Source organism: Solenopsis invicta, chromosome 14 (assembly GCF_016802725.1).
Source record: "Solenopsis invicta isolate M01_SB chromosome 14, UNIL_Sinv_3.0, whole genome shotgun sequence".
Lineage (NCBI taxonomy): Eukaryota > Metazoa > Arthropoda > Insecta > Hymenoptera > Formicidae > Solenopsis > Solenopsis invicta.
Window position 1 is genome coordinate 7,807,305 of NC_052677.1, and position 16,190 is coordinate 7,823,494.

Genomic DNA, 16,190 nt, shown 5'->3' on the forward strand with positions numbered 1-16,190 from the left:
GAAATATTAGAAGTCGAGGTTTGCATCAGCGAAGGTAATAAAACGTCGTTTAAGCAAGAACACTTGTCCGTTTTTGTATATTTTAATAATAGAGTGATACGGACACCTATTATTTAGTTTGGTATAATTATATATTATAATTATTTTTATATACATATAATGATTTTATAAATAAACCAATATAATTGAAAAGGTACTTGAAAAACATTGAATTTTAAATAATAATTAAATTGCACAAATTTTTAATTTTACAGTACACATACGTTATAATATACGTAATAATAGTATAATAATTATTATTTAATTATGTAATAATAAAATATTACTTAATGTAATTATTAAAATGTAAAAAAAAATTTCAATAACTTTTGTAGAATTATAAGACATTAAATAATTAGACTGTTTTATGACTCATGATCTTATAACTTTTATATTACGCACGGTCCTGAGACGATGCGCGCTCCTTAGTTACGCCGTCCGGCAGCGCATTGCTAAGGCGCGAGCGGCGGGAGGGGAGCAATAGGCGTGCGTCGAAAAATCCGGCCGAAAGTTGCAAGTAGCTAACAGCACTGTTTTACAGGAATAACTTGAACAATGCATTTTGACTAAAGGCCGCGACACAGGCTTTGCATAACTGCATAACCGTATGTATAAAGAAATTGATTGGTCCATTTCCTTATGCATGTGCTAACGGACCAATCAGCTTTTTTTAAGCATATGGTTATGCAGCTATGAAAAAGTCTTAAGGGCCTTGCACATGAAATGCATAACAGAGCATAAGCATAGCATAAGGCCATTGGACCAATAAGAATCTTATGTAAATCAATATGGCGACTTGATGCCCGATGCTCATTGGACTATCGGTCTTATGTTGTGCTTATGTTATGTTATGCATTTCATGTGCGAGGCCCTTTAAACATTACTACACAGAACGGAAGTGATCGAAAGAGGGATCGAGAGTCACGGATAAGACAGGTAAATGGGAACAACGACTTGAAAAAATAGGCAGCATAGATGACGCGGTAACAGAGGCAATGAGTAGTTATATAGATTAGAGATAAATTCCATATATGAATCGCCTTCGTCCAACAATTTATTTATTGTTTGTCAAATAAAAATTAAATTTTTATAAAACGGTATATACATTTACAAATTATTTTTTAAATAAGCAGATATGAAAAACTATTTAGGGATATTTAAATATAAATTAAATATCTTTAAATAGTTATTAGTGCTCATTTATTTAAAAAAAAACACTTATAATTATACATATATACCATTATATTAAAAAATAGAAAGTGTATAATTTTAATTTACAAACAATAAATAAATTATGACATCAAATTATGAATGGTGGTTCTCCGTTAATTACAGCTGACACTTTTACATTTTTCAATATTGTCACATGATTACCTTCAACGTAATGTACTTTTACCATATTTTGAGTTACCTTAAATAATTATATTTTATTAACGAAGTTTTGAATTTTACTTATTATAATAAAAACATATGTTCAAGCAGCTATTTGAAAATACCTTGTGCAAACCAAAATCTTCCTCAATTTCGGACGTATACAATGAATGTGTAGGTTTTAGTAAGATAATAGGAGATTTAATAGGCAACAACGTAGAATAATCAAAGTGCCAAAAGACAGATAAATATTTGTAAACTGTGGTACACAGCGTCTTTAAATTTTCTGGCGAAAGTGACGTATTTTCAACTAAGAATCGTTTTGCAAAAATATTATATCTTTCTTCCCAAGTATTACATTTTTTTAGTTCCAGTAACATCTATGAAAAAATACACATTTTAGTATAAAAGCTTTTTTAAATAATTTTTTTTTAACATAAGATGTATTTCAACATAAAAAACTTGAAATATAAAGCTAAAAAAATAAAGGAGATAATAATTAATAATTGTTTTCTCATACAAAGACAAAAATATATTGTAAATTTCAACATAAACTTAAAAAAAATGTACCTTTTTATTAGTTTCTGATAAATAAATTCTTATAATATTGTCCAATATTGCAATCTGAAGATCTGCATCTGATGTAACATGTTTGTACATAGTTTGTATTTGTTCAGGAGTGCCGTCAATAAGAACCAGACGGCCTTTAATATTCATAGTTTCCAATCTTCTTGTTATTTCAATGGCAATAATAGATCCAAAGGAATAGCCAACCATTACGAAATCTTTTCCATTTCTTAACTTCGGTAATATGTGCTGCAAACAATGAAAGAATTTGATTAATTTTACGTGACTTAAACAAAAGCAACGTTTCATCAACATGATATAAAATATAATAAATAATACGATTGCGCACATTTGTAAGACGATCAATCGTTTCTGATATAATGTTCGGAGCATCAACGTTGTTTGTGTTATATTGTAAAAATGTTATTGAAAATTTAATATTAGGTGTTAAATGCTTAAATACTGCCGCACTGCCGTCGATACCAGGTATAATAAAAACTTCAGTCATAATGCTCTGTCTTTTAGTCGAGGAATCAAAATAGGTCTCTGGAATAAAATCTTCGTCTCTTAAAACATCAGCTACAAATTTTAATTCATATGACTCTTCTGCATCAAGATTTTCCTTATCTTGCTTGTCATCGTCACTAAAGTTTGTACTGCACATCTTATTGAGTTTTGCAAAAGTAAGATTTCGTATTTCTTGCGTAGTGAGAAAAATGTCAAAATCACGTTCTAAAATTTGCATGATTTCCACGGTCGTCATAGAATCCATTCCTAATTCGGCCAGAGATGTATTTTGACTTACAATTTTTATATCTTTTATATCTGTAATATAAATAAATTATTTTATGCAATGGAAGCACGTTTTTCATGTGTTCCCAGAAACATGGGCGTAAGTGGGCAATCTTTGGGGTGGGGGATATTGCTGTGCATGACAAACATTTTTGTAACATGCGCATACGCTTTTTTATCAAAAAACTGTGAACGTTTTGTGACGCATGCACTGAGCGTAGCGTCGAAATGTATGAAAGAAGGTAGTATGCTGATCTCTCATAAACTTTAACCGAGACAGGCAGTGACAGGAAAACGCCAAGCGCTTGTTTCGCCTGGAAAGCTCCAAAAAACGTACTTCTATCGCACAAAAACAAATAGTATAAGTTTTACATTATAATTCAATAGTACGTTATGCAACACGGAGCCGAGCTTTGCCGATTTCAGCTTCGGACGCTGTTTTCAGTATTCGGCTGCGCTATGCGTGCTTTGCGCGCCTAGCCTCGCCTAGTACAGAAAACATCGTCCTCAGTCAAAACCGGCAAAGCTCGGCTCCTTGTTACATAACGTACTATTGAATTATAATGTAAAACTTATACTATTTGTTACTGGTAATAAGCTCTTAACTTTAAATATTAAATTAGTTTAATGTGAAAGATCTAGTCAGTAGAGGCAATCAAACAAATATGGACCTACCTAAAATACTGGCGATAATTTTTATCGGACTTTTATATCTAGAAAATCCCACTTTCTTTTCAGCTACCACCATACTGCTCACAACCGGTCGACTTTGAAGTAAAAACTTATCAAGCTCATCAAGACAGGAAGATATTTTTTGTTGTAAAGTACCACTGATGATCAGTTCCTTATTGTCCTCCTGCATGTCTGCGACAAGACCCACGTCACCTACAGCTCCCCACTGAATTGCCAATGCGGGTAATCCTTCCTCTGCTCTTTTTTCGCACACTCTCTCCATGACGGAGTTTGCCATACCATAGTTAGTCTGTCCAGCGTTTCCTCTGCCGCAGGAAACGGAAGAGAACACTACAAAGTGTCGCAGTTTAGGGCAGAACTTTCTCGAAAGTTTGTCCAAAGATTGCGTCGCTCGAGCTTTTGATTGAAAGGACTCAGTAAATGTGTCCACGGTTTGATTCTTTAGAATACCGTCTTTCAATACAACAGCTAAATTGTATATCGCATCCACCGGTGCTTCTCTTTCCGCGGTTTGCAACAAATACTCGCAATTTTTGGGGTCAGCGACATCGATATTCTTGACGATTAGTACGTTTACCCCATACTTTTTCCACAATTGAATCTTCATACGTTGGTAAGTAGAATGTATAAGCCGGTTCAAACCCAGGGATCTCAGGGGGGTGCGGGGAAGGGGGGGAATATTTCGGGTCGCGCGGGGGGACCTAACCGGCGATAAGGTCCCGCGAGTGGACCAAACCGGGCGGCGGAGGGGGAGGGGGGCTTAAAACGGGGTCACACGTGTAAACCTAACCGGTAGTTCTGCGTAATCAATGTTTATATAAACAGAGATAACGATTCGAGGACCATGTTCTTGGCCGATGTTTAAATAAATTTGACACCTTTGAAATGTGTCGCGTGGAGGCAACTGGCCATTTAATGTAAACATGGACCATGTACTTGTCACTCTGTTTACATAAACATAATAAATCACACCGCGAGGAGGTGGGTATGACAGTACTTTGAAATCGGAAATGGTTCTTCGTAATCAATGTTTAAGTAAACAGAGTGATAACGATTCGAGGACCATGTTCTTGACCGACACCTTTGAAATGTGCCGCGTGGAGGCAACTACTGACCATTTAATGTAAACATGGACCATGTACCTGTCACTCTGTTTACATAAACATAATAAATCACACCGCGAGGAGGTATGACTGTTCTTTGAAATCGGAAATGTCTGTCATCACGAGGGGGATAAGCGATACGATGGCGAAGGGGTGTGCGCGGCTATTTCCGCGGGGTCCGCCGCCGCCGCCGCCGCCGCCGCCGCCGCCGCCGCGTACGCGGAGGGGATGCGCGCTGTCTAACGCGGGGTCCGCTGGGGCGATCCGCCGCCGCCCCCCAACGCTCGCTATCCTTTAATAATTTTTTGGTCAAGGTGGATGCAAGAGAGAGAGAGAGAAAAGCGCTAAACAGCTCTTTCAGCTGTGCTAATAACGCGTTGAAATATTATTTAGATTTGTTTACGTGAGCGCTCTTTCACACGCGGTTGTCACCCAGTGGCATGTCTAATCGTGCAAGATATCTTTCTTAGTAAAGAGAAGCGCCGATAGTCCGGCTTCTAATGACACGTGTAAATAATATTTAGATTTGTTTACATGAGCTCTATTTCGTGTGCGGTTGCCACCCAGTGGCATGTCTAATCGTGCAAGGTATCTTTCTTAGTAAAGATAAGCGCCGATAATTCGGCTGCTGCACGTGTAAATAATATTTAGATTTGTTTACGTGAGCTCTTTTTCGTGTGCGGGTGCCACCCAGTGGCATGTCTAATCGTGCAAGGTATCTTTCTTAGTAAAGATAAGCGCCGATAATTCGGCTGCTGCACGTTGAAACAATATTTAGATGATGCAAGAGGGAAGCGTTAATATTCCGATCGATTAAACAAAACTCCTGTTTCGGTTATAAGTTTGACGAATGTATTATACGGTCAGTCTCGATGTGGACACCGAATCAGTCGTAAGAGTTACTCTCTAAAAATGGTTGATAATATTGAAGTTCACATTAAACGCAGTCAAAATGGAGTTTGACGACGCATTGCTTGATATAGACATAAATATATTTATAGATTATGATCTAGAAGAAATCGTGTACGTTCTCGATAATGTGTTTATGCCGGAAGAAGAAGAAGAAACCGATGTTCCACGACGACGAGTATCGTCGATAAAATTCCTTCGCGATCGAGAATTAGGAATACGCGGGACTTGTGAACGTGCCGTGAGACAAGGTGTCATTATTAACTCAGAACGTGTTTGTAGATTGTCAGACTACAGGAAAAGAAAATTGTATTTGCTCATAGTGGACCATCTGTGCGCGTTTGATAATTGTGAAGAAAAGCAATTAAACAAATACCAGTGGGCAAAAAAAATTTACCAGAATATCTCTATATACGATATCATTCTGCAGATTACGATTCCCGCTGGTCATGGACAATGCATCAAATTTCTTGCAATAAACGTGTATACACCACCACCACAGAACTGCGACGATAAGCGCGAACCTGCAGTGATTAATTTATTTAATCGGTGGGTTGAAAAGAGAAATAGAGAGCAGGATGATCCTTGGTGGAGATACGCTATACCTCCTGATTTTTGTGAATTAAAATATATAAACGGACACTGTAACGTTCTAAGCGCACAGCGAATTTGCAAATCATGTAAACAAAATACATGCAAGTGCTCCGAGAAAGCGTGTGATACGTACTAAAAAACTGAAAAATGGAAAATAGTGAGCGAGTGGAACGCGAACTGCTCGAGCAATGCTCGCAGATTGCAAATTTAGCTGAATGTTTCGAGTGGTTGCAACGATGCGACGAGTACCTCGCGCAGCTCGAAGAACATTGTAATGCCAAACGTCCACGACTCGCCGTGGGAAAAAGACAATCACTTGTGTCAAGAATCGCGCGACTCAAAGGTGAAAAAGCGCAGTTAGAAAGACGTTTCATGCACGTTGGTGGCAATTATGCAAGCACTGGCGCTGATGATAAGCAATCGCTCGTATGGCGCGAGATCGAGACCGCGTTCAAGAATCGCATTGTGACTGGCGCTGTTATTAACATTGATTATATCGAGCCGCGACATTTTTTGGAGGACGCCAGTGATTTGGTGATTGAGCGAGTGCAAGACGCTATCGCGAAACATGATAGTGTAAAGGTAAACACCGTATTTAATGGTGAATATGTTAATAATCATGATGAACGTAATATTAAAAATATCGCTACGAGGAACAATGAACTTTATCGATTGTCAAATTTGCGCGAGTGGTATCAGCAGAGTGTCATCGATGTCACGTTGGCGATGCTCGACGAGTTCCAAGAACGCGATAGCGGTTGGGCTCTTACGCGAATACTGAATTTAACGGTAAACATTAATAAACATAATCTCATGCACGCGGGATGTTGCATCGAATTGCCGCGGGGAATAAAGAATAAACGTGCCGTGATTAATGTGCAATCGAAAGACAATGCGTGTTTCGCGTGGTCGGTAGTGGCCGCTCTGTACCCTGCCGAAAGACATGCAGACCGGGAGTCGTCATATCCGCATTATTCGACTGTTTTAAATGTTAGTGACATAACATTTCCAATGAATATAAAAGACATTGGAAAATTTGAACGATTAAACGACGTGTCGGTAAATGTGTACGGTACCGAATTCGACAGAAAAGAAAAGAAACTACGCATATTTCCGATAAGGCTCACCAAGGATAAGAAGGAGAAGCATGCCAATCTACTGTACTTGGAAGATGAACGTGATAACAGCCTCGGTCACTTTGCGTGGATTAAGAACTTATCACGACTGGTCAGTTCACAGCTGAGCAAAAACGAACACAAGAAATTCATCTGTTATCGGTAAGAATAATAAAATCTGTTAAAAAAATATTTCTCACATATAAAAATTGTTTTAATTTTAAAAAATCGTCTTCTGTTTTTTTATAGTTGTCTGCATTACTTCAGCTCTGAAGAAAAGTTGCAGTCACACAAAGTGGATTGTCAGCAATTAAACGACTGCGCCGTTCTACTACCGAGCGAGGATAACAAGTGGCTAGAATTCAATAATTACAACAACAAGGAGCGTGTACCCTTTGTTGTTTATTCAGATTTGGAGTGCGTACTGCGGAAGATTGACCCAGGAACAGAGAACACTTCAAATTTCTCGTATCAGCATCACGAGGTATTTAGTATAGCTTATTATGTTAAGTGCTCATACGACAACGCGTTGTCAGAGTAACACTTTCGTCGCGATAACGATTGCGTCGTGTGGTTCGCGAAAGAACTCGAAAACCTGGCGCACAGCGTGAAAGCCAGAATATCCGCCAATGTTCCTATGGAATCATTAACTAAAGAGCAGCAAGAGGCATACAGTAACGCGAGAGATTGTCATATATGTGAAAAACCGTTCGCACCGAATAGTATACGTGTGCGCGATCATTGCCATTTGACAGGGTCTTACCGTGGTCCAGCTCATTCAGATTGTAATTTAAATTACAAAAATTCATACGTTATTCCGATCATATTTCATAATTTATCTGGTTACGATGCACATTTCATCATAAAAGAAATTGCCACCACGTTCGAAGGCAAAATCGATTTACTACCGATAAATAAAGAAAAATATATATCTTTTACCAAATATGTTGAAAATACTTGTGATAAAGACATAATTTTCAAAAATGCACGAAATTGTATACGGCTACGGTTCATCGATTCGTACAAGTTTTTAAGTTCAAGTCTTGACAAATTGGCATCGTTTTTAAGTCTTGATAAATTAAAAATTTCTCATTCGGAATTTTCCTCGTTATCAAACGAAGACTTTGAATTGTTGACACGCAAAGGTGTCTTTCCATACGAATACGTGGATAATGTTGACAAACTGTATGAAACGCAACTGCCACCGCGTGAATCATTTTATAGTTCTCTTACCAAGCAGACAGTATCACAGACAGATTATGCTCATGCTCAAAAAGTTTGGCAGCGGTTCTCAATCAAAACCCTGGGTGAATACAGCGATCTATATCTCAAGACCGATGTCTTATTATTGGCTGATATTTTTCAAAACTTCCGCGAAAGTAGCATTAATAGTTATGGTCTTGATCCCGCGCATTATTACACATTGCCAGGCTACACTTGGGATGCAATGTTGAAACTAACACGCGTAAGATTTGAGTTGCTCACCGATATAGACATGATCTTATTTATATAACGCGGTATACGCGGTGGTTTGAGTCAATGCTCCGGTAGATATGCTAAAGCCAATAATAAGTACATGCGTTCTTACGATCCATCGAAACCATCGTCTTATCTAATGTATTTTGACATAAACAATATGTATGGTTTTGCGATGTGTCAACCATTACCATACGGTGAGTTTCAATGGATCGAAAACGTTGACGATTTTGACGTGAACGCGATCGCTTCGGATTCGCCCACTGGGTATGTGCTAGAAGTCGATCTCACATATCCACAATGTCTGCACGATCGACACACTGACTTACCTTTCTGCCCTACACACGATAAACCGCCAGGATCACGGCAGAAAAAACTTCTCGCAACGTTGTACGATAAAAAGCGATATGTGATACATTACCGTTATTTGCAACAATGCACGCGCAATGGGCTTAGCGTAACAAAAATTCATCGCGTATTACAGTTTGCTCAATCTCCATGGCTTCGCGATTATATAGAATTGAACACAAAATTTAGAATGAGCGCAAAAAATGATTTCGAAAAGAATTTGTACAAATTGATGAACAACGCCGTGTTTGGAAAAACTATGGAAAACGTACGTAATCACGTCGACGTAAAATTATTGACAAAATGGGAAGGACGTTACGGTGCAGAGGCAATAATCGCTAAACCAAATTTTCACAGCCGCAGCGTCTTTGCGGAAAATTTAGTTGCCGTCGAACTGCGTAAACTCGAGGTGAAGTTTAACAAGCCGATTTATGTGGGTATGTGTATACTTGACATATCAAAAATCTGCTTGTACGAATTTCATCACGAATATATGTTTCCGCTATATAAAGACAAGTGCAAATTGTTATATTCAGATACCGATAGTCTTGTTTATTTCCTCGAGTGCGATGATATTTATTCAACGATGAAACGTGATATAGCGAGATATGATACAAGCGATTATCCTGCAGACAACCCGTACGGTATGCCTCTCGCGAATAAAAAAGTCCTCGGTCTAATGAAAGATGAAAACAACGGTGCGATCATGACCGAATTTGTAGGGCTTAGAGCAAAGATGTACGCGATCAAAGTAGATGGCAAAAAGGATACCAAAAAAGCGAAAGGTGTGAAAAACAATGTAGTAGCGCGAACTATTACTTTTGAAGATTATATGCGATGTTTGAACGATGAAATAGAAATAACTCGTAGCCAATCGTGTATACGTTCGAAGCTGCATCAAGTGTTTACAGTTTCAGAATCCAAAGTGGCGCTCTCGCCATATGATGATAAAAGATACCTTGTTCCATCATCATTAACAAATACATTACCATGGGGACATTGGCAGATACAATTATAATCATAAGATGTTCTCACATTTTTACAAATATTATGCATTTTAATCTTTTATTGTATTACATTTTTTTTTGTATTTCTTACACGTTTAATATGCTAGTAATATTTTGTATAAGTACGTTATTCATATTTTATACTTTGTTTTATATTCTGTATGCTTCATTTTATACATCTTATGTATTGTTTCATATATGTTACACGCTTAATATATTTGACGTTTTATGAATATGATATTTTTGATATTTTTTTCAAATTTTAGATATACGTTTTTTAATAAAAATTTTTATATGACATTTTGTATTAATAAGGATAGAAGAATAAAGACCAAAAAAATTGTTTGTATTCATTTTATATATTTTTTGTAAACGCTGATATGATATAAAATATATACATATTTAATTGAAATAAATCAAATAACATCTTTTTTATTTATCCATGAGTTGTGCGAATCATCGAATCCCAGCCACTTGACGTAAACCTTGTTTCCTTTCTTCTTTATTATCTTCTCTACCAGGTATACATTTGGATGAGTCGTGCGATGCAACTCGTACTCATAGAAGGCACCCGCTATTTGTTTACCGCGATAATCTTCCAGGAGATAAGTTACGGGATTAGTGCGCTGTACTTTAACGATCTTAAACACCTCGGTGGTCCAATTGGGGGTGTACCCCTTAGAGAATGTCGTTTTGTGCTTGCTCACGCGCACCGAATCGTTTACTTTGAATTTCGCGGGTCCCATGATTTTTATGTGAGAGTATACAGTGCCCAGGAGTTTTTCAGCAACTTCCGAATTAACGTCGACTGGTCGCATGCCGATAGTACGATGCCTGCGGTTGTTGTAATCCGACACCAGACGCGGCAGCTCGTTGACCCACTTGTGCGACCCGTTAAGTGTAAACATACGCCACATATCGTTCTTAAGTGTGCGATTCCATCTCTCTATTATCGATGCTTTTAAAACCGAATATGTAGAATAATGATTAATGTCATGCTTTTTCAAGACTTTTTGCACATCGGCGTTATAAAATTCCTTTCCCATATCCGTTTGTAAATTTTTCGGGCATCTTCCGCTCTCTCGAATTATCTTGGCGATTGCGTCAGCCGTCTCGCGCCCGGCCTTGCTCTTGAGCGGTACTGCCCAGGCGTATTTACTCAACGCATCGATGACGGTAAGTATGTAATTATGACCTCTATTGTACTTTGAATAGGGACGCATCTCGACGATATCAGCTTGCCAAAGATCGTTGAATCCTTTGATTATAACACGTCTTCTAGGAAAATTGCGTCTAGCTGACGCATGTAATTCTTCGACGATTCCTCGCCTCTCGGAGCTTATTGTTTTCTTCGATGAACTCATATTTCGGCGCGTAAACGAATTGCATTACGACTGCCTCGTTTAGCGGTTACACGATGTAATTTATAATATCGGCATTGCAAAGTTCCTCTACTTTTGTTTAAAAAAAAACGTTTTTTCTCCATTTATCAGTATTTTCTGCCTTCCTTTAATAACTTTTCTTTGTCTTCCGGTTTCTGTCGATTAGATAATTTTTCATACTCATTTTTGACTCGATCTACGGCCATTCGATAACCATCCTTCACTCGTTCGTGTGTCTTTTCATAGCGATCCTGAACCGATCGATAATTGTCTGACAACCGTTCTTGAAACGTCCGATTTTTATTTAAGAATCGTTCAAAGTCATTCGTTAAACGTTCGTAACCGTCTTTTCGACGTTCATTGCTGCTCATTTTTGTCATCTATCACACGTCCTTCTCAAACAAAATCAACCTCTCGTCTGACTCGTTTCGTGGGTATACGATTTAATTTATAATTATGCCAGCTTCACGAAGTTCTTCCACGATGGACAACATCTCGTTGCCGTGAGCGTCGTTGCCCGCTCGATGTGAAGCGTCTAGCAATCGTAGACGATCTACTAATTCGTTAGGATCGTCCCAGTGCACGTAATCGATCTTATTATCGTTTAGTATCATAGCGCGAGGTAATCCCTTTCCGGATTTATTCTTTCTCTTTGGTGTAGATTCGATTGACATCAATGGTGCAATCACGTATTTATACTTGTATCCTTTGTTGCCCCGTAGTCGACTCTCCGCGGTGTAATTTTTTCTATGTACGTTTGTAGTCAACAATATGCTCTTGTACTTTTGCAAATCGTCCTCCTTATAGAGAAAATCATCGGGGAGTCTCTTAAAAATCAACTCGTAAAGACCTGGTGTGCCAGCGTATCGCACGCCGTCGATAATTATGTTATCATTGATGTCCATGTCAAACTTTTTATTACCAAGCATCATTCCATCCTTGTCGAGACGAACACCATACACGGTGTCTATAATTTTCTCTTTTCCACCACCGCTAAAGAAATCTCCAATGTACTTTTGACCGAGCGGGCCAAAATGCTCAGACAACGTTTTTCGACCTTCCAACGTTTGCATCTGATGTTGAACAGACGTTCCAAACGAATCGTCTGTGGTTTCGAAAACGTCCTCGAGAGCCTTGTTAGTTAATGTTGCAGGACCAATCATCGTACGCGGTGTTGACGTTATCGCTGGTGAATCCATTGCATCGTACGCTTGTTCAAAACGTTGCTTTTTGCTCGATGTTGCTTTCGACAATTCGTAAGATGCACCATCGTCGCTCGTTCTTTTCTTAATTATTCTTTCTTCCTTGATTTCTTCTTTTCTTTTAATCGGCTGAGATTCCTCGACAATCTGTTTCAGAGGTGCGACGATGGGCTTGAAACGTCTCTCCATTGCAATTTCCTCCTCGATCCTGCCGGTTTTTAAAGCGCGATGTTTCTTGCGGATCGCATCGCTCGTTTTTTCAATCTCCCTCGCGAGTTGCTCACGCTTGCGTATATCTTTGTTATTTTCCGCCATGTTAACGTTCAACAATGACGTATCGATAATGACTAATCGTTTTGCGGTACCGCGAACTCGTTAAATCCTTTTCTGTATCGTCCGTTACTAAGCGCGCTGTCCTTGTCTATCACTAGAAATGCATACTTTTGTTGCCAACAAGCACGGCACAAAGCACAAAATTCGTCGTACGACATGTCGGTGTTTACGTGATCGTTGTAAACGTGTTTGAGGTTGGTACCATCCTGTTTAAACAGAATTAGGAGATTGGCGTTATCGCGTATCAGATGTTTAGGTATCCTCGCGTACGTTTGACAAAGATAAAAGCAGTCGACATTCGGGTGGCGGCCCATTGAAAAGTATTCTCTCACCGCATCCTGCTTATCGCACGCAACGTCGTCGAAGACGAAGATTGAATTTGGAAGCGCCTCGCTCGGTGGAATAACGTCGCTATTATTGGAGAACGTAAAGTAGCCGATTTCATCGATCGATTTCAACAGATTTTCGAGATATTGATATTTAGGCTGCTGCAGCGACTTGGAATAAATATAAACATTCTCGAAACGTACACCATGCGGACTCTCGAGCAGGCTTATCAGAACATTAGTCTTGCCGCACGAAGATGGTCCCGCAATTATTGCGCGGATGGTACTCGGTAGCATTTCACCATGTTTCCGCAACTGCGCGTTGTCCCCCATCATTCGCAATTTCTCATCGCAGTTTGTGACGTGTATCGTCAGCGACTGCCGCACGAATTTCATGTTTCACACTAAACTCGCGTGACGCGTCGAGGGCCTATTTATAGATGTGTGAAATCTTGAGTAGCTCAGTATCAAAAATGTTTCTCGCGCTGTCACAACCCAGCGATATTCTGGACCTAAGCGCTGAGCAGTTGCAATATATACCTAAAGTCGTACTGTTACGCGTGTACGGTAATTACATCGACCACGTTTGGGAACGGCTTCCGAAACATATACAGGTGGACCCGGTAGTTCAAACTTATCGTCGCTGCGACGAGCATTATAATCAACCTTGGCAGCGTACGCACATCGACGGCCCTGCACCGAGGATAAAAGATTGCAGCGAATGTCAGCGTCGAACAAAACCGGAAGTTTGCTGAATCGAGCGATAAACGCGCTTCCTTTCGAGTTACATATTCCCGGTTACCAGTTTTGCGGTCCGGGCACTCGGCTGAAGAAACGATTAGCCAGAGGCGACACGGGCGTAAATCCATTGGACGCAGCGTGCCGCGAACACGATATTGCGTATTCTAAGAGTAACGAACTCGTCGATAGACACGCTGCTGACGATATACTCGCAGCGTCAGCACGGAAACGCATTACCGCGAGAGACTCGACTTTGGGCGAGAGAGCCGCCGCTGCAGCCATCTGGGCAGCGATGAAGGCCAAGACCAAGATCGGCATGGGTATGAATGCAAAGACGAGAAAGAGGAAAACGACGACGACGAAAAATAAACGAGTACTTCCGTCGGCAAAACGAGGCGGCATGTTACCGATTCTACCAATGTTGGGCGTTCTAGGATCTTTGATCGGTGGAGCTGCAAATGTAGCGAAAGCGGTAAGCGCCCGCAAAGATGCGCGACGTCAACTTGAAGAACTGCAACGTCACAATCGCGCGATGGAACAAGGTCGCGGTTTATACTTGGCACCTTATAAATACGGACGAGGAATTTATCTCGGGCCGTATAAACGCGGACAGGGCGTATCAACTAAGAGGAAAAAAAAAACGTCGAAAAGACGATAAAAATGCCTGCGGGCGTGACCACCGACGTGCAATTGAACCAGCTGGCGAGACGTATGCGCATACCGTATTTTAGAGGTGTGTACATGCGTAATGCTTTACCGACGAGTGGTGTACGTCGAAACGAGAGCGGTATCATTAATTTGGACGATACCACGGGCCCTGGCACGCACTGGGTGGCTTACGCAAAGAGGGGCAACCGCGTTGTATATTTCGACAGCTTTGGCAATCTTCGACCGCCTCGAGAGTTGGTGCGATATTTCGGAAGCAATGTTACGATAGAGTACAATCAAACGTCCTATCAGACGTACAATCAAAATTTCTGCGGACAAATGTGCCTGAGATTTTTACAAACTGTTGACTTTTAAAAAGATCGATGAGGTGTCGAAGAGTCTCAGTATTCGTTGAACGCTTTTTCCATCATGTCGTTTACGCTAACGCTAAGCGGAAAGAGCAGCGTTCTCGCTGCAAATTACTCTCCGGCGATAGATTTGACCGATGCCGAATACGAACTCGGTTTAACGCTTTTTGAGACTTACAACACGATACCGAACGTGAACGCCTCAAACAATAAATTTTATTTCGGCAAAGACGATGTGGAGATTACGATACCCGAGGGATCGTACGAGTTGCCGGCCATTAACGAATTTTTGAAACGTGCAATCTCGCAGAAACGTCCACGACGCAACGCGCCAGATGCCGGTGACACGCTAGTTGTCCGCGGCGATATCGGCGTGATCAATGATGACAGCGAGGAAGCGATAGTGATTCGAGCTAATCATAACACGATGAAATGTGAAATTAAATGCGCTTACAAAGTAAACTTTAACAAAGCCAACAGCATTGGATCGCTGCTGGGATTCTCGAAGCGTATACTGCAACCACGTAGATGGCACGAATCGGACATGTCAATTAATATTATGAACGTAAATATTATCCGCGTCGAATGTAGTATCACCGCAGGTGCATACAATAACGGTGCGCGTGTGCATACGATTCATGAATTTTCTCCGAGCGTGCCTTCAGGATATAAGCTCAGTGAAAGGCCTGCAACAGTCATTTACTTGCCAGTGATCATACGAAGCGTTACGGATCTTACCATACGCATTGTCGATCAAAACGGACGATTGCTGGATTTTCGAGGGGAGGAAATTACCGTCAGGTTGCACGTTCGAAAACGATAACGCGACACATGAGATGCTTGTGTTGAGTGGAGCTGAGCGAGCAAAGAGAGATAACGCATTCTTTACAAGACCGGTGACATCATCATCATCATCGATTGATAATCTGACTCGATCAACTGAGAAGCGAAAGAGGCTCAGTGTATCAAACGTTAAATTTTTACAATCACTGGGATTCGCGGTACGACAATCTTGATTAAAAAAGAAAAATGACTGATATTCTAAATATCGGAGACGAGCCAATCTTTGACGATCGAATTGTCAAGATTGAGACCCATGCTTATTCGCCGTATGCAAACACAACGTACGGGCACAGCGACGAGATAAGAATACCCATACAGCAACAGGATTTGTAT

At 40.1% G+C, this 16,190-nt stretch overlaps 1 protein-coding gene across 1 annotated transcript in view; it reads right to left on the reverse strand.

The window, feature by feature from the left end:
* Positions 1-463: 463 nt before the first annotated feature.
* LOC105202184 (fatty acid synthase) overlaps positions 464-16,190 on the reverse strand; it is a 70,723-nt gene continuing 54,996 nt past the window's right edge. The window contains 5 exon segments of the mRNA XM_039457175.1: positions 464-1,450; positions 1,536-1,790; positions 1,981-2,226; positions 2,327-2,802; positions 3,445-4,079. Coding sequence (XP_039313109.1) covers positions 1,340-1,450; positions 1,536-1,790; positions 1,981-2,226; positions 2,327-2,802; positions 3,445-4,079 — 1,723 coding nt within the window. The 3' untranslated portion in view covers positions 464-1,339.